The 19,788-nt window shown below is 33.8% G+C and overlaps 3 protein-coding genes across 4 annotated transcripts; 2 read left to right on the top strand and 1 right to left on the bottom strand.

Annotated features, from left to right (window-relative positions):
• Window positions 1-248: 248 nt before the first annotated feature.
• Window positions 249-2,869, top strand: LOC25498553 (L-type lectin-domain containing receptor kinase S.4). Its single transcript, XM_013593482.3, has one exon. The coding sequence runs from the start codon at window positions 635-637 to the stop codon at window positions 2,627-2,629; it is 1,995 nt and encodes a 664-aa protein (XP_013448936.1). The 5' UTR covers window positions 249-634; the 3' UTR covers window positions 2,630-2,869.
• A 683-nt stretch (window positions 2,870-3,552) lies between these two features.
• LOC25498554 (uncharacterized) lies at window positions 3,553-5,010 on the bottom strand. The gene has a single exon (XM_013593484.1). The coding sequence runs from the start codon at window positions 5,008-5,010 to the stop codon at window positions 3,553-3,555; it is 1,458 nt and encodes a 485-aa protein (XP_013448938.1).
• A 1,846-nt stretch (window positions 5,011-6,856) lies between these two features.
• Window positions 6,857-9,933, top strand: LOC112416350 (uncharacterized). 2 transcript variants are annotated; one of them, XM_039828333.1, is made up of 6 exons: window positions 6,858-7,171; window positions 9,026-9,068; window positions 9,156-9,231; window positions 9,331-9,426; window positions 9,527-9,617; window positions 9,729-9,933. In XM_039828333.1, exons 2-6 carry the CDS (start codon window positions 9,064-9,066, stop codon window positions 9,758-9,760), a joined length of 300 nt encoding a protein of 99 aa, XP_039684267.1. In that variant the 5' UTR covers window positions 6,858-7,171; window positions 9,026-9,063; the 3' UTR covers window positions 9,761-9,933. The 2 variants fall into 2 exon arrangements, with proteins under 2 accessions (XP_039684268.1, XP_039684267.1); XM_039828334.1 differs by lacking the exon at window positions 9,026-9,068 and having other exon boundaries at window positions 6,857-7,171.
• Window positions 9,934-19,788: the final 9,855 nt, after the last annotated feature.

Here is a 19,788-nt window from a genome sequence, read left to right on the forward strand (position 1 = left end):
CAAAAAAACAACAATAGCTTTAACGATTATTTTAATTTATTTAAAAAATATTTAATTTTTAACATTTACACTATATTTGATTTTGATATATACATTGAGCTGACCTCAAGTCAATGGTAGTTAGAGTCTTGATACCATTTAGTCAAAAAATATTCATGGCACCATAGAAAATGACCATACGAATTAATTGGAGAAAGGAAAAGTATCAAGAAGAAGCCAACTGCCCAAGTCAATAGTGGCCAAAAATCAATATGACTTTGTCATGTTTATGATTTTTCCACTTCTTCATTCTTTAATTTCTCTATTCATAAATCTATATAGTACATGCATTTGGAAAAGTAGTGTTATGAAATCTTATCATATAGTCATTCCATATTTTGTCACACTAATCCTCTTCCTTTAAACTTTTGTTCTGAAAGAAGCTAAATTAGCCCACCTAAATTGGCACCGAGAGATTCAAACCTGAGATCTTGAATAAGAGCGCACTCCCAGGTCCCAAGCCAATACCACCATACCAACCCAAGTGGGTTCTCTTCCTTTAAACTTAGCTCAGCACAACCTATAGTATGCTTGTTTGTTCCATCAAAAATATCATATCTCAAGCCCTTACCTTAGCTGATTTCTCTTGTTCATCATGCCAACCCATCTTCAATTCTTGGTAACATTTTTGCCATTCCTTTTTGTTCAAGTATTGTCCCAAGTTGACCAACTACTATACACAGGTTTTAAGGATGGTGGTGCCAGCAATTTAACCTTAAACGGTGTTGCAAAGATAGAGAAAAATGGAATAATAAGATTAACAAATGATTCAAGCAAATTAATGGGCCATGCTTTTTACTCTCAACCTTTTCAGCTAAAGAACTCAACAACTGGTAAAGCTTTTTCCTTTTCATCAACCTTTGCTATTGCTGTTGTTCCTGAGTATCCTAGAGTTGGTGGTCATGGCATGGCTTTCACAATAGCACCTACTAAGGATCTCAATGCTTTACCTATTCAATATCTTGGTCTTTTCAATGCAAGCAATGTTTTTGGTAATTTCTCTAACCATATTTTTGCTGTCGAGTTTGACACTGCTCAAGACTTTGAGTTTGATGATATTAATGATAACCATGTTGGTATAGACATCAATAGTTTGAGGTCAAATGCTTCTGTTACTGCTGGTTATTACACTGATAATTCAACCAAACAAGATCTTAATATTAAAAGTGGGAAACCAATTCTTGTTTGGGTTGATTATGATTCTTCATTGAATCTTATTAGTGTTACACTTTCTCCAACTTCAATTAAACCGAAAAAACCGATCTTGTCCTTTCATGTGGATCTATCTCCTATTTTTCATGATACTATGTATGTTGGTTTCTCTGCTTCAACTGGTAATCTTGCAGCCTTTCATTACTTGTTGGGTTGGAGTTTCAAAATCAATGGAGTAGCACCATTTCTTGACTTGTCTTCACTTCCACAACTTCCACAACCAAAGAAGAAACAAACTTCTTTGATAGTTGGTGTTTCACTCACAGCTTCTGTGATTGCTTTGTGCTCTATAGCATTTGCTATTTACATTTTCAGAAAAATCAAGAATGCTGATGTTATTGAAGCATGGGAGCTTGAAGTTGGGCCACATAGATACTCCTATGAAGAGCTCAAGAAAGCTACAAAAGGTTTCAAGGAGAAAGAGTTGCTTGGGCAGGGTGGTTTTGGGAAAGTTTACAATGGAATATTGCCGAAATCGAAGATTCAAGTGGCTGTTAAGAGAGTTTCACATGAATCAAAACAAGGGTTGAGAGAATTTGTATCTGAAATTGCAAGCATAGGCCGGCTTCGCCATCGGAATTTGGTTCAGTTACTTGGGTGGTGTCGCCGCAGAGGCGACCTCCTACTTGTGTACGATTTCATGTCAAATGGAAGCTTAGACAAATACTTGTTTGAAGATTCAGAAATTGTGCTAAGTTGGGAACAAAGGTTTAAGATAATAAAGGGTGTTGCTGCAGGTCTTTTGTTTCTACATGAAGGTTATGAGCAAGTGGTAATACATAGAGATGTTAAGGCTAGTAATGTTCTCTTAGATTGCGAACTCAATGGAAGATTAGGTGATTTTGGATTGGCAAGGTTGTATGAACATGGTGCTAATCCCGGCACGACAAGAGTGGTGGGAACATTAGGCTATTTGGCACCAGAATTGCCTAGAACAGGAAAGGCATCTACAAGCTCCGACGTTTTTGCATTCGGCGCGCTTCTTCTCGAGGTTGCTTGCGGAAGAAGGCCTATTGAACCTAAGGCATTACAAGAAGAACTGGTGTTGGTGGAATGGGTGTGGGAAAGGTACAAAGAAGGAAGAATACTTGAAGTAATGGATCCTAAATTGAATGGTGATTTCAATGAAAGTGAGGTGATGATGGTGTTGAAATTAGGGTTGATGTGTTCAAATGATGTTCCTACTATTAGGCCTAGCATAAGACAAGTAGTGAGGATTTTGGATGGAGAAGTTGAGTTACCAAATGAAATGAGAAAGCCAAGAGGTATTGATTCACAAGAGGGGTTTGATGAGTTTTTGCATTCTCTTGGAACTTCTTCATTTGATAAGACTAATTCAAGCTCCTATCTTGGAACTTCTTCATTTGATAACACATGATATTGTTAGGCAGTTATTACATTATTAGTGGTAGTTAGTAGTATATTATTAGGACCAGTTATGTGTTAATTAATTTTGTCAGTTATTCTTGACGTGAAAACTTATATTAGGGGTGTGTATGTAACTCTATAAATAGTAGTTTGTGTGTAACTGCTATCTAAGAAACTGAATGTATCTGATAGGATCTATAAGCAATCACTAATAAAACTAAGAAACTAGGGTTTTAAGCCAAAACAAAAAGAGAATAGAAATCGGTAAATAGTCATTTTCGTTCCTAAATTTGTAATGAGTAGACACAATAGGTTTTTAGTGTATCGAAATTCTAAAATAGTATATGATTGTGCACGTAAGTTAAAATAATTAATGACGTTAAAATAATTTCTCAATGTTGACGGTAATCATGTACATAGTGTTGCTTGGTCATTACTCATTATCCAGATTGAAGATGAGGAATAAAATCAATCAAATGCCACCAGATTTTGTAATTTCTTCAACATACACCTTGATAGCCTCCTAGTTAAATAACTAAAAAATTATTTTTATAAGTCTTGATATAATATTTTCATCACCAAAGTTTTTAAAAATCCCAATCCATAAAGCCCTTAACATTCAAAAGCCCTTCTTGTAATCTAAAATTAATTTGAAGCTTTTCGTTCTCTCTAATTTCATTTGTATAGAACTCCACATGCAAAAATGATTAATTAGACATTTTTATTTTAAAAAGTGCTTGAAATTGATCAAGAATTGAATAAAATTTCAAATGGTATCCATCTCTCATAAAGATTATGCTCATAACTAAATTTCAACATAAATTTTAAATTGAAATGCCTAAAAAATATGAACAAATACAATTGAATCATTCAACAATTTAAAATGCAAAATAGTTTATAATGGTGGTATTAAAAAATCGTCACCAATATACACTACCATTGTTTTTGGTTCCAATATGCACAACTCAAACCAACCAAAACATCAACAATTGCTTCATCCACTTTCTCCAAATTAGAGTAATGCAAAGTTTGCATCAATAACACAGTTGGTTTAGTCTCAAACTTTTGTTTCTCTAAATTCCTCTCTGCCTGCCACTTCAATGTATCATGTGCCAATGGTGCCAACCAATTCATCACCTCCTCCGCGGCGCCGCGCCGTTCAGATGTCGTCCATTCCTCCTCCCCCTCTTCCTCTTCGTCCGAAGTTTCCTCCCATTTCAACCGCATTTTCCTCAATTTTCCTCTCAACTTCACCTTCAACCTCTCCGGTAACATCTCGTATAATAGCTTTCGAGCGTCGTCTCCAATCGCCGCCGAAGCATGCACAATCCTCTCAGTGAAAAGAATCACATTTGCATACCTTTGTGATAGCCCTACCCCACCAACCGTTGTCGGCGGTGCCAACCGGAAAACACTATTATTCTTCGCCGCCACCTCACCTACACCGCAAGAAGCCATTGCTAGCACCGGAGAATGATTATGAAACCGAATAACACCCATTCTATTGCTCTTCAAAACATGACCAAAATGATTCTTCTTTTTCTCGTCTTTATCAAAGATACAAAGGTTTATTTTGTACAACTCACTATGTTGAATTCTACAACAACGATTTTCCATTTTCATTCGAAAAACACCCTTAACCTTAGCATCATTGTTGTTGTTATTGTTGTTGTTGCAACCCGTAATCAAAGAGCCAAAAACAAAAGAGATTCTAGCATAGACAAGGCAAATAATTTGAGCCATTAATCCAACAACTTTATCAAACGAAATATTCCAAAGCGAAATTTGTTTGTAATATTGAACTTGTCTTCTATGAAAAACAATTCTATCATTGAAATCTTCAACTTTCACTTTAAGCCCATTATTAGCTTTCATTGTTTTCCATTTTTGTATCTTCTTTTCCGAAACTTCCACTTCCGACAAAGATTCCATAGCATTATGAAGATTCCTTGTTGCATAAACAAGTTTCTCCATTCTCTCAATTATTTTCTCAACATTTCTCGTACCAAATTCGAGTTTTTTCAAATCAACCGCGCCGTTTTTAATCTGGGCGTACACTGCTTCGAAATGGGTGAGGCTCTTGTCGGAGCAGCGTGAGCCGAGACGTGAAACGGCGATGGCAGCTAAGTTGAGATCTTCGAGGCGTTCGGCGCAAGCGAGGTTTAAGAGGAAACATTCGTCGTGGGAATTAAGGTGGGACACACCTTTGGATTTGATAATGTGGCGACGAAGTTTGTGAATTTCAATGTCCGTTAATGATTTGTAAAGGGAGATAAGACGACACATTGTTTTAACAGCGTCAAATGAAAGGATACCAAGGGTATCCAAAGATGATGGTTCTTCGACGTGAAAGAATGGTAAACATAAATTAGAACCACGACAACGAGCCATGGTGGGGACCACGGCCGTTACGGGGGTGGGGCCTTCTTTGTTTTGTCTCTTTCAAAATTGATAAGTTTAATAACAATAATCTATTTTAGAAGAAAAAAGTAATTTTTTTTATATTTTTGATTTACGGCTTTTGTTCTCTAACTATTTTGCTTTCTTTGGTAATGGGTGGGTGTTGGCTTTTGGTGATGCTGAGGACAGAGGGGGTAGTGCAGGGTGGCAGAGAATTTGTTGTGGATAATCTTGAAGATATTATGTATGGACAGTGAAGATTGCTTTTTATAAACATTTATCATCACCAAAATGAGTGCCCTAGCTGGTGTAATAATTTTTGTAAGATGAGATTACCATATTTATTCATAGAGCCTAATAATTAATTTAACCTTTCATGGATAAAAATATATCTCCTAAATAAATCATTTATATTACTTACTTTCAGTGGCGGAGCCAGGAATTACATAGAGCCTGAGCGAAAAATTTATCGCAAATTCACATGTGACATAATATATATAAATTCATTCCTTCCACAATATATATATATATATATAGATAAATAGTCATATATAAAAATAAAAAAGGATCGTCATATTAAGTTGTTTGAAGGATTTATCGACAGTGGTGGATCTTGAGTTATTTTTCCACTGCATTACCTAGAAAATATGTAATTAATATGTCTGATATAATATATATAGAAACATCGAGGTACCATGGGTCCCAAGGAAGATCCGTCACTGATTATCGATCGAGCCCGGACGGTGAAACCGCCCCTGCTTACTTTACTTCCTTACTGAATTTTGAATTCTCACTTTTTTTTTTCAAAAAAAAGGAGGATTAATACAAAAAAACATATATTTGTTTTTATATTGTAAATTTATTTTAGAAGATTAATATATATATATATGTTACAATAGAATTTTTTTGTTTAGGACAAATAGACTGAACAAACATAAATATGCCTAAAATATTTAAAAAAAAATAAAAAATAAAATACACACAACAATTTATTAATTTTGATACGCTATCGGTGTAATTTTCTTTAAAAAATTTTTTTTGGTGATCATTTTCTTTACATTATTAATAAATCAAAACGCACGATTCGTAAGACTTTTAAGATTTTAATGTAATTTAAATTATAGAGATCAACGATCGTGTTTGAGTGGTAGAGTAGAAAATCTTTTTTTTTTATGCAAAGATTATTTTATAAATGAAAGTATGGAAATAAATCGAAGGTTAAGATTGCAAAAATATAAAATTATAAAGAGCATGTTAAACTAAATGATAGACAATTTGGTTGACCTCACATTTAATATGTAAAATATTTAAACTATGAAAATAAGCATTAAAATTAATACAATTTTTGGTAATAAAACCAACATAAGCGGGAAATTGATGATGAGGGTTCAATGTTCGAACTCAAAACTATATTTAAAGCATCATATTCTGCTATAAGATCTAAGAAAAATGTATTATTTTACAAATTTTCTAACGTGTTTTTTTTCATATAGTTAAAGCTTATGTTTTTTTTTTTTTGGTACAAAAGAGGGCTCTCAGAGCCCAAAGGAAAGAAAACTAAGAAATTAAACGGACGTTCCACTACCACAATTTGGGCTTTTAATAGCACAATTTTAATAGCATTTTTGGATAAACGCTATTAAAAATGCAACCCATAGGCCTGTTATAGCACTTTGCAGAAAGCGCTAAGAAAAACTTTTTGAAAAATGGGTTAGATAGCGCTTTTCGGCGAGCGCTATTAGTTTTGTTGGCACTAATAGCGTTTTCTAGCAAACGCTATTGTTGGAGGGGGTATAGATAGCGCTTTTCTCAAACGCTATCTTTGTGCTTTATGAAAATTAAAATAGGGCGGATGATTTTTTTCATTTTCGCGCACAAAACCAAAAACCAATATTGGTGTATTACACTCTCTCTCTTTAATCCACCGTCCCAAACATTCTCTCTCCTTAATCTGAAAAGCTTCCACCGTCCCAAACCACCGTCCTCTCTCTCGAAACCGCCGTCCTTCGATCCACCGTCCTTCAATCCACCGCATAAGCACTCTCTCTCTCGAAACCACCGTCCTTCCACTCTCTCTCTCTCTCTCGAAGCAAGCTTCAGTCACTCTCTCTCTCTCTCTCTCAATCCAAACCAGCTTCCGTCAAAATCTAAGGTTAGTGAAAACTCTTCATTCTCTTCTTTTACACGAATTGCATGCCTAAGTAATTGAATAGTTTATGTGATTTGAGGTCCTTGTAACCAACCAGTAGGAAGAGATTATAAAGAGGATTTTTCAAAGAGGAATTTTTAAGTCTTGGTGCGTGAAAGAGGATTTTTTAACCTAAGAGGATTTTTTAAATCATAAAGTGAGTTGCTGCACTGTGTTGGGCATATTTGCAATTTCAATTTTGGTTGATGTAGGAGGTTATATATACTAGAATTGGATTAAAGTACAACATATGTTTTTTTCTATTGCTTTTGTTCTGTTCTAATCAGAGACATGGTTAATTTCGTTTTGCATATTTGACATGGTTATAAGTGTATGGTTTATTAGTAGTTCTAAATTGCTAGTAGTTCTTTTGTGTATTAGTTTTGGAAGGCAGGTTCTTATAGTACACCTATTTTCATAAGTATTTCATCAGTGTTGGTCCAACGATTATTGTACTTTGTTGTTAATCTATTTTCATCTTTGTCGGGTTGGTTTATGTGTTGTTTTGGCTGGTGGCCTATGGCTTATTTGAGTTTGTCGATTAACATAGTTTTGTGAGACTATTTGGAAGAACTTATGAAAACAACTTATAACAATTTTCATAAGTTATTAAACAACAATATTGGTTCACATAAGCTATAGCTCCAAGTGCAGTGGAACAAGCCACATGAATTGAATGCGTAGCCACTCCTTCTTGAGGACCATGTATAACTGTGCTCACATATACTATCACAAGATGTCCATATGCAATCCTTTTAGTCAACAAGTGTGTCGATTTGGGCAGCGCCACCACAAATGCACCGGTAGCCACGGCTAGCGCAGCCATACAGTTGCTGAAGTTATCGAGTCTTATAACTTGCAAGCTAATTAGAGAAAAAATCATAACCTGAATGGTTGCCACATAAGAAATAGATGGAAATTTAATGTACCTGAAAACTTGTTCTTAAAAACATGGAAACCTGAAAACAGCTTGACAGATAACCACCAGCCATGGGTCGGGTATAACAAGAATAAACTAAGTAATTGAGATTTGTCATCATGTTGTATCAGTTTAGTTTTTCTTATTCTTAAGGTATACTCAAAGCATCAGATAAATTTCATTATAGCTAGTGTCACATTATTTAGTTTTTCTCCCTTTCCTTCTTGTGGAATTGACCACTGTGAATACATATACTTAGTACATTTAACAAATGAGAGAATTCGGTTATTCCCTTAGATAGTCACCGTAATTAAGGAGAAAAAGTGTCCCATGGAAATGATAGGTCAACTAGTAAGAGTATTAGTAATTAGGAGGAAACCTGAGAATAGTTGTGTCATATTAACTCTGAGCAAACCTTTATATCAGGGTCTGGACCATTTTAGTTTATTAGTAATTAGTGTATTCTAGCTTCACATTAATTATTTTTGGTTAGCAATGAAATATTCTATACATTAGTTATCTTAACCATGAATCTTATACCAATATTCAATGGCCAAGTTTAAACTGCACTGAGTTATTAAACAAAATTAGAAGGTTCATTTTATGGATCAAAGTAAAATCAATTGCGTGTGTAGCAGCAGCTGAACTGCAATGTCAAAAACAAATGCAATGAAATAAAGAGAGGTCACATATAATAACAGAATGAATAAAGAGCTATATATAGATATTAGTAACCTGAGGAGTGTGTGTTTTTATTGTATTTTTCTAATAAATGATAGACAGCAACAATTATCATTTAACATTTTTTCAATATTCCCCTTAAAAAAACATTTTATGAGTCCGGCCTTGTGAGCTTATAACAATCATGGAGCTGAGATGATATATTATATGGTTGCCAGGGGGACATCCTAACATTGACGTTGTAAGAAAAAAGTTCATGAAGTGAGTATTGATTCTTTTGATTTATAATTGACATAAGTATGATTATTGAGTGCTATTACTCATTTGAAGTTGATTTAATTTTGATAGTGCCATGTGTATTTGCCGTTGCCTTCATCCCAAGTTAAAATCAAAGTCAAGTATAATCCCATGGATAGAAATAAAGGTATATTTTCTAATCAATGGTATTTTTTTTGACAACGTAATCAATGATATTTTTAATTCATCATGCAGATTAAATTTCAATTATGTAATTTTTTTCCAGTGTCCTATGCAAACTAATGGCATTGATTGTGGCTATTTTGTCATGCGATTTATGAAAGAGATAATATTGGCAAATCAAGACATGATCCCCGAAAATGTATGTATGTGATTTTTAATATACTGTTAATTTGTAATCATATATATATAGCTAGGCATTCTTTTTCTAACTCAATGTTTTGCTACTTTTATATTTGAAGTACTTTGGAGATTACAAATGTAAAACCTATTCTAAAGATAAGCTAGTTGAGGTCGAGGAGGATTGGGCAACCTTTATGGTCGAGTATCTTAGTGAGTTTCATTTTCTTTTCCAACAATTTTCATTTGCGTTTTTTAATTGAGTTATTTTAAATTGCAATTGGTTGTGCTGGAAATTTTATGTTAATTAATTTTATGACACAGGAGACTATATTGCTCAGAGACTTAAACTGTAATTGGTTGTGCTGGACTATATAGCTTGTCACGAGTCCTCTAAAATTTAGGTGTTTTTTTGTTTGTAATTGTGGCTGCTTTTAGGAGCTTTTTTTTTATTGGCAAGTTTGGATTGACTAGTATTATGACATTCAGGATTAAACTTATGATCAATTTATATTGAGATTATCATGAATGTAATTTGCTAAATTCATATTTCAGTATCTTATTGTAGCAGTTTTGGTTACAGATTTAAAAAAAAAAAAAAAACGCTACTTTTATTAGCGCTTTCAATAAAACGCTAAGAATCCCCTGTATGAGTAACATAGCGCTTCTCAGAAAGTGCTAAGAAACAGCCGTTAGAAAAGCTATTTTAATAGCACTAGAATAAGGCTATATTAGCGCTTTTCTAAAAGCGCTATTGACGTATTTCTCTTTAATAGCGTTTGCAAAGCGCTATTATAGGCTCCTAACCTATTATAGCGGGGGCTTTCTTAGCGCTTGGGAAGCGCTATTAAGAGCCAAATTGAGTGCTATTAAAGGGGGCATTTTGTAGTAGTGTTCCTAGGCATGCAAGCCCCGGAAATATCATCAAACAAAAGACTCTGAAGCTCACTAGGAGGAGTCTCCAGAATATGAAAATCTAGAAAATCCGTCGAAATGCTGAAATTAGCAAGCCAATCTGCACTTCTGTTGCCTTCCCGCCAAGTATGGGTAATTTTGACAGTCCAACTCAAACTCAAAAGTTGTCGAATACGCCTGACCAAAGTAGGAGTAGTTCCACTAAAATTGCAATTTTCAGTAATCATGTCGACCAAAATCTTTGAGTCACTCTCCACTATAAGATGAGTGGTATTCTCCCTCCACGCCATGTCCAAACCAAGGTACATGCCCCATATTTCAGCATGAAAAGCATCACACATTCCAATCTTCTTGAAGTAGCCTTTGATCCATCTGCCATCAGAGTCTCGAAGAAGCCCTCCACACCCTGCAAGAGTACCAGATCCCTTCCAAGCACCATCACAATTAAGCTTAACCCAACCAAACGGAGGTCGCATCCAACCGATGTATATAGTTTCCTTTTGATGCGAACTTTTATGCACCAACTTCGTATTGTCTTCCATCTCTCTAGTAAACTTTTGAATCACCAGTGTTGGATTGCTTGGTCTTTGAAATCCTATTTCAAAAATAGATTTGTTTCGCCAATTCCATAAATACCAACATGTTGTCATGAAAGTAGTCTGCCAAGTAGCAGGATTATCTCCAATCCCTTTTTTATTAAGGTTGTTAAAAACCCACTCCCTGCAATCAAAAGAGAAGAAATTAGTTATGTAATTATGTGGGATAAGTTTGAGCCATACCTGAGTAGCGTGCACACAATCACGAAGGACATGAATGACTGTTTCATCCTCTCTCGCACAACAAGGACAAGTAGGGGAGATACCAACCCCCCACTTGCTACGACGATAATTGGTAAGGATCCTTCCATGAGCGGCCAACCAAATAAAGATTTGGATACGATGGGGACCCTTCCAATTCCATAAGGTCTTCCAATCACCTCCTACAGCAAAGGGGGTCTCTTGCTGCAAATTGTAAGCACTTTGGACAGTAAACTTGAGAGTGTTAGTTCCTCCCCATCCTATAGTATCTGGGCCATCAAAATCAGAAGGGGTTGGGAGGGCTAAAATCTGGTTAACAATGTCCACATGCAAGTTATCCATCAAAAAATTTAGGTCCCAGACACCAGAAGTATTAATAGCATCCCTAACTGAAATAGTAGTATCCACATAAGATTGAGTAGAAGAAGAGAAGAGAGAAGTATTATTTGAGACCCACTTATCGAGCCAAAAGTTAGTACTTCTTCCATCTCCAATTTGCCAAATAACATGACGCTTAAAATCATCCCAAATTCCTACAATCGCTTTCCACAGGGGAGAGTCATAAGGTTGGGAGCTAATATTGTTATTAAGATCATTATTTCTACCGTACTTACTGTAAAGAACTCTACACCAGAGCTTATCTGGTTGCTTGATAAGATTCCATAACATCTTCGTAAGGAAAGCCTCATTCATATGATGAGGCCGCTTAAAACCAAGACCACCATTCATCTTAGGAAGACAACAAACATCCCAACTCACCAAATGAGCTTTACGCCCCTGATTTGAGTCTCCCCACACAAAACCTCTTTGAATTTTTTCAATCTCATCACATATGGTTTTTGGGATCTTAGCATACTGCATGTGATAGTAAGGAATGGAGTTGATGACAGATTTAGAAAGGGTGATTCTACCTGCTAAGCTTAGACATTGTTGCTTCCAACCACTTAACTTGTTTTGAATTTTGTTGATAATATGATTGAAATGACCTCTAGAAGTTCTACCTGGTGTTATATTCGCCCCAAGATATTTACCCAAACTGTTAACCTGATTAAACCCTGTATGTTGAATAATATCTTCCCGAAGATGGTTGTCAACATTCTTGGAAAAATACACCTGAGTTTTTTCTCTATTAATTTTTTGCCCAGAAGATTGGCAGAACATATCAAGGCAATGTAAAACACAATGAGCCTGTTCAATGGAGGCTTCTGCAAAAAGAAGAAGATCATCAGCAAAAAGTAAATGAGAAATCGGGGGACCATACCTGCCAGCACGCATAGGTTTCCAGTAATCAGCTTCCACCTGATCAGCTATAATGTGGGAGAGCCTTTCCATGCAAATGACAAATAAATAAGGGGACAGAGGATCCCCTTGTCTAATACCTCTAGATGGATAAAAACTTTCACTTTTGTCGCCATTCCACATTATTTTATAAGACGGAGTAGATATACAGTGGTGTATGATATTGATAAGCTTAGAGGGAAACTTACACTCCTTGAGACACTCCTCCACAAAGTTCCAATTAAGACGATCATAAGCTTTTTCTAAGTCAATTTTGATAGTCATAAACGCCTTATTACCTTTCGTTTTGGACATAGAATACATCATCTCTTGAGCTACAATAATATTATGATGGATGCTACGACCCGGAATAAAACTAGATTGATAAGGTGAAATAATATTATCAAGCAAAGGCTTAATCCTATTAACAATAACTTTAGAAATAATTTTATAAATAACATTGCATAAAGAAATAGGTCTAAATTGAGAAACAAAATCAGGCTTATCAACTTTAGGTATCATAATAATCAGTGTATTATTAATAGAAGAGATGAGAGAAGGATTTACCCAAACCTGACTAACAAAATTAAATAAAGAGCCTGCAATGGTATCCCAACATTTTTGAAAAAACAGAGCAGGGTATCCATCTTCACCAGGTGCTTTGAGCGGACCCATATCAAATAAAGCTTTTTTGCACTCCATAAAATTAATATTAGCACTCAACTTGTCATGATGAATCTCAACGGTGTTAGGATACGTATTCCAAGACACTATTGAATCACGAATAATGATATCTTCTTTGAATAAATTCTCATAAAAATTTCTCACTAAAGCTTTCAGATTAGCAGGATCATCAATCCAACTTCCATCGTTATCGCGAAGAGTTAAAATTTTATTCCTACTTCTTCTAACAATGGTTTTGGAATGATAATATTTAGTGTTACGGTCCCCATCAGATATCCATTGGCTGCGAGACTTCTGGAACCAGAGACACTCCTCTTGATACAATGTCATGGCAAGTTGTTCTTGGAGTTCTTTCTCTAAATTCTCTAGGAAGTTACTATATCCATAGTTAGGGCTGTTCTGAATCCCATTAAGCCTGGCAATAAGCTCCCTTTTCCTCTTGAAAATATTCCCAAAAGTATCATGATTCCATTCCTTTAAAGAAGGTGTGAGCTCATTGAGAGTGTGAATCAAGTCAGAGCCTCTACCCCACTTATCTTTTAGTAATCTATGAAAATCATCATGAGTAATCCAAGCAGCTTCAAACCTGAAAAGGACGGTTACCTCCATTATTAGGCTCTCCATTAAGCATAACCATAATAGGATGATGATCCGACTGCACCCTAGGAAGGACTTTGGCAAACCCCTCATGGTATCGAAGCCTCCAATCCACGTTACAGAGAACACGATCTAGCTTTTTAAAGACTCTATTATAACCATTCCACTTAGGACCCCTCCAAGTAAACTTAGTTCCAACTGTGTTCACCTCCATAAGATTACACTCATTAATCCAATCAGAAAAGTGAAGACATCTTCTAAGATCAACTTGCGTCCCCCCTTTCTTTTCATCTGGGCTAGCAATTTGATTAAAATCTCCCATCATTAACCAAGGCTCATGAATACTCCCAGCTAAGTTCCGTAAATTATTCCAAGTATCACCCTGTTCATGTACCCTCGGGCTTGCATAAACTACAGTAAGCAGCCAAGGCTCATTATCTTTATCTTTAACTTGAACATGGAGAAAATGAGAATCATTACGAATGAGCTGAATTTGTAGATCTGTCCTATTCCATAATAACCAAATTCCTCCAGAAAAACCACGAGCTTCAGATAAAAGAAATTTCTTAAAACCTAGGCTTTTGATAGTCCTTAAGGCCACATTACCACTGCATCGAGGTTCTTGCAAAGCCACAATATCTACTTTATGCTTCCTGCAAAAAAGTTTAAAGCTTATGTTATATCTGAATCTTATGATAAAAGAACTTGTCAACAATTAACAACAACCTCACATATATTGAAGTTTCGATGCCCACTTAGCTTCTCCAGTGGTATTTCACTAACACTCGTGAAATTAACAATAGATCTTTATGTCTTTTTAAAAAATGATCACCCATTAAGGATATTAAAGTAGAGAGAAGACCCAAGTATACTTGTTACCCGCCTTTAAAGGTCATTAAATTTTTCTTAAAAAGAAAAAAATGTGTGGCCGCCCTAAACTACCACAATTGAGTTAATGTAGAGAGAAAGTTGAGAGAATAAAAGTAGAGAGAAGACATGAAATGTTTAGAGTGAAAATACAAGTGAGAAGTGAAAAAAGATAATAAAAATGAATTGTGATAGGAGTGAATCCGGTGAAAACTAATTATTATTGTGAGAAATGAGTACTTTTAACCAAATCCACTAGATTAAATTAACATACAAGATTATTTGACTTATTTAGATATGAACGTTCATGTCATGCATCTGAAATGAGAACTTCAGCGTTCATGTCTCAATGAGAGTAAGTGAGCTTAAAAAACACCTAGTGGGTTCCACCATGCTCAACACAAACTGAGTTGATCACCACTACTTAAGATCAAGAGTTAAAAGATTTTAGGTAATGCCTTCTTGACACATGAGAGAAAAAATGTTTGAATACAAGTCTGTAGCATCAACTCATGTTTGAATTCTAAAAAGGGAACTTCAAAAAAAAAATTATCCTCTTAACGGAACAAATCCCAATGAATAGTTCTTGATTAAATCAAGGGTTAATAGCGTTTTTCACCCCTGTAATATATGTCATTTTCGGTTTTCGCCCCTATAAAATTTTCGGTTTGATTTGCACCCTCGTAAAATTTTTATTTTCAGGAAAACACCCCTAATAGGCCATTTTCAGAATTTTTTCTCAAAAAATTTTGATTTTTGAATGGCCTATTAAGGGTGTTTTCCGGAAAATAAAAATTTTACGAGGGTGCAAATCAAACTGAAAATTTTATAGGGACGAAAACCGGAAATGACATATATTACAGGGGTGAAAAACACTATTAACCCTTAAATCATTAATCACAAATCAAACAGATAATTAAACCCTTTAAGGGTTCACGTTTTTTGCCTCTTGAAGCACATAACCTTTAAAATCGAATCATTTATGATCACGGAAAAGCAAGTACGACAATATCTTTGCTCATTTACACGAACAAAACTTATCTGATGACCAGAGCTAGCCAAACCATTCAGAGCTACAGAGAGATTAGGGTTTGTGTATGTCTAGGTTTTCAGAAGTTTTTGTAATTATATTTTGAGCTACCTAGTGAGTTATATTTATAGACTCGTTTACGTGCATCATACCTTATGGTGTGTTGTGTTTCACTTAAACTCATCGTTACTTACGGTATATCTCGTTTCGTAATTTAAATAATAAGTCTTATATATTAAGTTAATTACAAATAGTCACAGTTATTAATTTATAAATAAATCTTGTTTATTTATTTATTTATTTCACTCATATATTTGACTTATGTGTGTGACTCTGCAGGTTCTCGTAATGTTGAAAGTAATATTAAATCATATATATGATATTATAAACAACGATAGACATCTAGTGATACTCTGCTACCGCCCACAGTGACTAGAATATCATGTGATACGACAAAATCTTTTCTATGATAACAATTTTGTGTGTAATTACTCTTTTGTCTGTATGTATATATTCAATACAAGGCATACTATGTGTCACCCTTGTCCAGTTCAATATTAATCTCATTTGCATTTATCATGCTATGTTGAAGTGAAAACTTCCATCTAGACAACTCATGTCCTTCAACATGATTTCTAGAGTATTCATCAACAAACTTTATAATCGTCCTTTTACATACAATCTTAGTATGGAAACAACGTACTCAACTCCTACATCTAAGGTACATAGCGGTTTCATGTCGAAGGGTGGCATACACGACTATTACTACGAGAATATATTAGGCTAAAATATTAGTCTCTGCAAAAAAAAATTGTAGAAAAAGGTCCGTGTAAAATATTTTGTTTATAAAATAGTCCCTGAGGGACTATTTTATAAAACAAAATATTTTGCATAGACTTTTTTTAAAAAAAAAGGTTAAATATGTTTTTAGTCCTTAAAATAATAAGGACTATTCTTCAAAGTCATGCAAAATGTAGGGATAAAAAACATATTTAACCCCAAAATAATTGGGACCCACTAACTGCCACATCAATATTCCGTTAGAGCATTAACAATAGAGACTAATTTTGATAACGGAGATAAAATGTGAGGATTTTAAAAACATTTAATGAAATGTAGAGACTATTCTTCAAAGGGTCGCAAAATGTAAGGACTAAAAACATCTTTCCTATATGGGCCAATAAGAAAGCAACAACACATGACATGGTATGGAGAAAAGCACATGGTTTTGCATACAAAAGTTTGAAACAAATCTACTCTTTGTCTAATCAAGTGGAGACAAAATCAAGTATATACAAAAGTGAACTTTTTGTTTGTCGAATTGCTGCATTTCTACGGTTGAATCTCTCTCTAAACTCTTCTCTCTTTCCTCCTTTGCCTCTTTTCTCCACAACCCTAGTTTTTCTTTGATCTCTAATCTTTTCTCCATTTGTTGTAACCTTATTTTCCTAATGTTCTCATCTATTTGTAATCATTAGCTAAGTTTGATACTCTCTTAATCTTTGAAAGACTTGCTATAAGAACCTCCCTATGTTAATTTAATTAAAACGCTACTCAACTTACTTTTCACACCTCTTTTTTGCCCAATTTTACGAATTCACCTCCGTTTGCACTTTACTTTCTTATTCTCTCTAAAAAAACTCTTTTTTCTCCCACTATTCAACGAGTTAAGATTCTCTCCATAACCGACTAACCAAACAATCTACTTTCTCCTTACTTATTCTCCCAATAAATACGAATAATTAATTTAATACGAGTACTATCTAACAAACAATAATAATAATAACAATAATACTAATATTATTTAATAATAATATTAATAGAATAATATTAAAAATCAGGGTGTTACATTTATAGTCAAAAGATTTACTATGAAATGAGATTGTAGCAAGGCATATATTGGTACGTTGATGATCACATCTCATGGATCATGGATCATATAAGATTCATAATATTATTTATTTGTTTTACTATAGAATGTTACCTTTTATGAATTATATATGGTACCATATAAATCTATTTCATTCTTGACCCATTAAATTTCTTATATGGTTGTGCATGAGCTTTGATAATTTCTTTCTTGAATTTCAAGTTACAATTGATCCTTGTGTCCATTTTATAACTTTAACCTTTAACTTAACTAAAACATTCAAATACACAAGCTAAATACACAAATAATTAAAACCTAATAAAAATGTAATTTAAATACGTTTATCATCTTTAAAGCATTTAATAGGAATTTTAAATTTTATCCAACACTTTATCTATTTTGGAGTGTATGTTTTAGAAGAATGGAAAATGTTTAACTATAAAAAATCCATTTTCCGACAAAAATACCTTTGTATGGTGAAAATTCCTATTTTAGAAATTAGTTTCTCCATTCCTCAAATATTTTTGAACATTTTTCATGCATAATTTTTTTATATCTTTAAAATCAATGACACAATTTGATATGTTGGCGTAGATGTGTAAGACTCTTATTTTAACAGAGTGAGTTGAAATCATGACAACCAAGTTGAGATTTTGGAATCGTTCGATACAAGAGAGGTTTAAGAAGAAATATTCGTCAAGGGGATTAAGTGAGACACGCCTTTGAATTTGATGATGCGACAACAAAATTTGTGGATTTCAATGTCGGTTAATAATTTGTTAAAGAATATGAGACATCACATTGTTTTAACGTCAAATAAAAGAATACCAAGAGTCTCTAACAGTGATGATATTTTAGCGTGGAAGAATGTGAGACATATGTTAGAAGCATGACAAGTTACCATGTTGGCGAGGACTATGAATGTGATGGTGGTGGCCTCTTTCTTTTGTCTCTTTTTAGTGTTGATTTAGGAATTTTTTACTCTAAATTTTTATTTTATTTTAAAATGAGTAATTGTTGGCTTTTGACGATGTTGAAAAGTTAGAGGTTTAATTCACAGTGACACTGAGTATGTGGATAATATTCAAGAGGGATTTGGTGGCAAGTGGATAATTTTCTAATAAAACATTTGTTAATATTACCTCTGTTCCTTTTTAATTGTTATATTTTGACATTTTACACAAACCAAGACAATAAAAAATTGATACTACTTTTGATACAATAAGCTATACTTTTATTATAATGACATTATTCATTTAATATCTCATTTCATATATTTCTCTCTCTGTAATAAATAACTAAGGAGAATATTGGTAAAACTACATTTAATGTTGCATTGAATTTTGAAAGTGACAGTTAAATAGAAACAAAAATTTTCTTCAAAAGTGACACTTAAAAAGGAAGAGAGGGAGTACTAAAATGATTGCTCCAATCGGTGTATTAACTTTTGTAAGATAAGATTACCAGATTAATTAATCTAAACTCGGCCAAAAAGAATATGTTTAGAGCCTAATAATACTTATCTTAATCTTTCAAATATAAAAAAAATATATTACTTCTTATTTAATTTATATTATTTACTTAACTGAACTTCAAATTATCAAAGTCCACTCTTCTTAGAACTAGATAATTACTAAAAAATTATTTTATTTTTATATTGTTAACATTTTTTTTAAAAGATCAAAATGAGATATATTAAAACCAACAGACTATCTCTCCAGCATAAGACGTGCCGAAAAAAAAGCTACGAAATTACAACAAAAGTTCAACAAAAATTAGCCAATGTCCACACATAATAAAGAACTTAGGCACCAAGTATGACACGGATAAGGGAATAAAATAAATTTAATCTTAAACCACGAAAGATGCTTAATGTTCTCCAAAAGCTGAAACATAAAAAAAAATAAAAAAATGAGATGAAAAATTCAATTCCTTTCCTTCAAAATAACCTAAGTACTAGCAAACCAAATCAATAGCATAAAAGATCGCTTAAATTTTGCAAAACCTGCTAGATTTCCAAAATGAAGGAAATGTTCCGTAATAACATTAAGATCCGCTGAATGAATACCTAACCACTTTTAAACTAGATGTATGCTATTTTTAATAGTGTGGTGTTTAGTTTATAGACATTAATTGTCGTTTTTTATTTATTTAGTCAAATAGTATATTATCAGTAGTAGTATTATTATTATTAGTGTGAATTGTCATATGAATAAAAAGGAAGCATGTATGGCCCATTAGGAGAATTTGAATGTGGCATAGAATGAGAAGGGGAGGCAAGTGATTGACTGAAAAGAAGAAAAACAATTAGATTTGCAATATTATATAAAAAAAAATACAATAAAA

This window comes from Medicago truncatula, chromosome 7 (genome assembly GCF_003473485.1).
Source record: "Medicago truncatula cultivar Jemalong A17 chromosome 7, MtrunA17r5.0-ANR, whole genome shotgun sequence".
In the NCBI taxonomy this organism is placed as follows: domain Eukaryota; kingdom Viridiplantae; phylum Streptophyta; class Magnoliopsida; order Fabales; family Fabaceae; genus Medicago; species Medicago truncatula.

Excerpts from the sequence above, each read along its gene's own strand:
- LOC25498553 (XM_013593482.3), top strand. The coding sequence starts at position 635 with ATGCCAACCCATCTTCAATTCTTGGTAACATTTTTGCCATTCCTTTTT.
- LOC25498554 (XM_013593484.1), bottom strand. The coding sequence starts at position 5,010 with ATGGCTCGTTGTCGTGGTTCTAATTTATGTTTACCATTCTTTCACGTC.
- LOC112416350 (XM_039828333.1), top strand. Across the intron at positions 9,427-9,526 it reads AAGACATGATCCCCGAAAAT|TACTTTGGAGATTACAAATG; the intron begins GTATGTATGTGA and ends TTATATTTGAAG. Across the intron at positions 9,618-9,728 it reads CTTTATGGTCGAGTATCTTA|GAGACTATATTGCTCAGAGA; the intron begins GTGAGTTTCATT and ends TTTATGACACAG.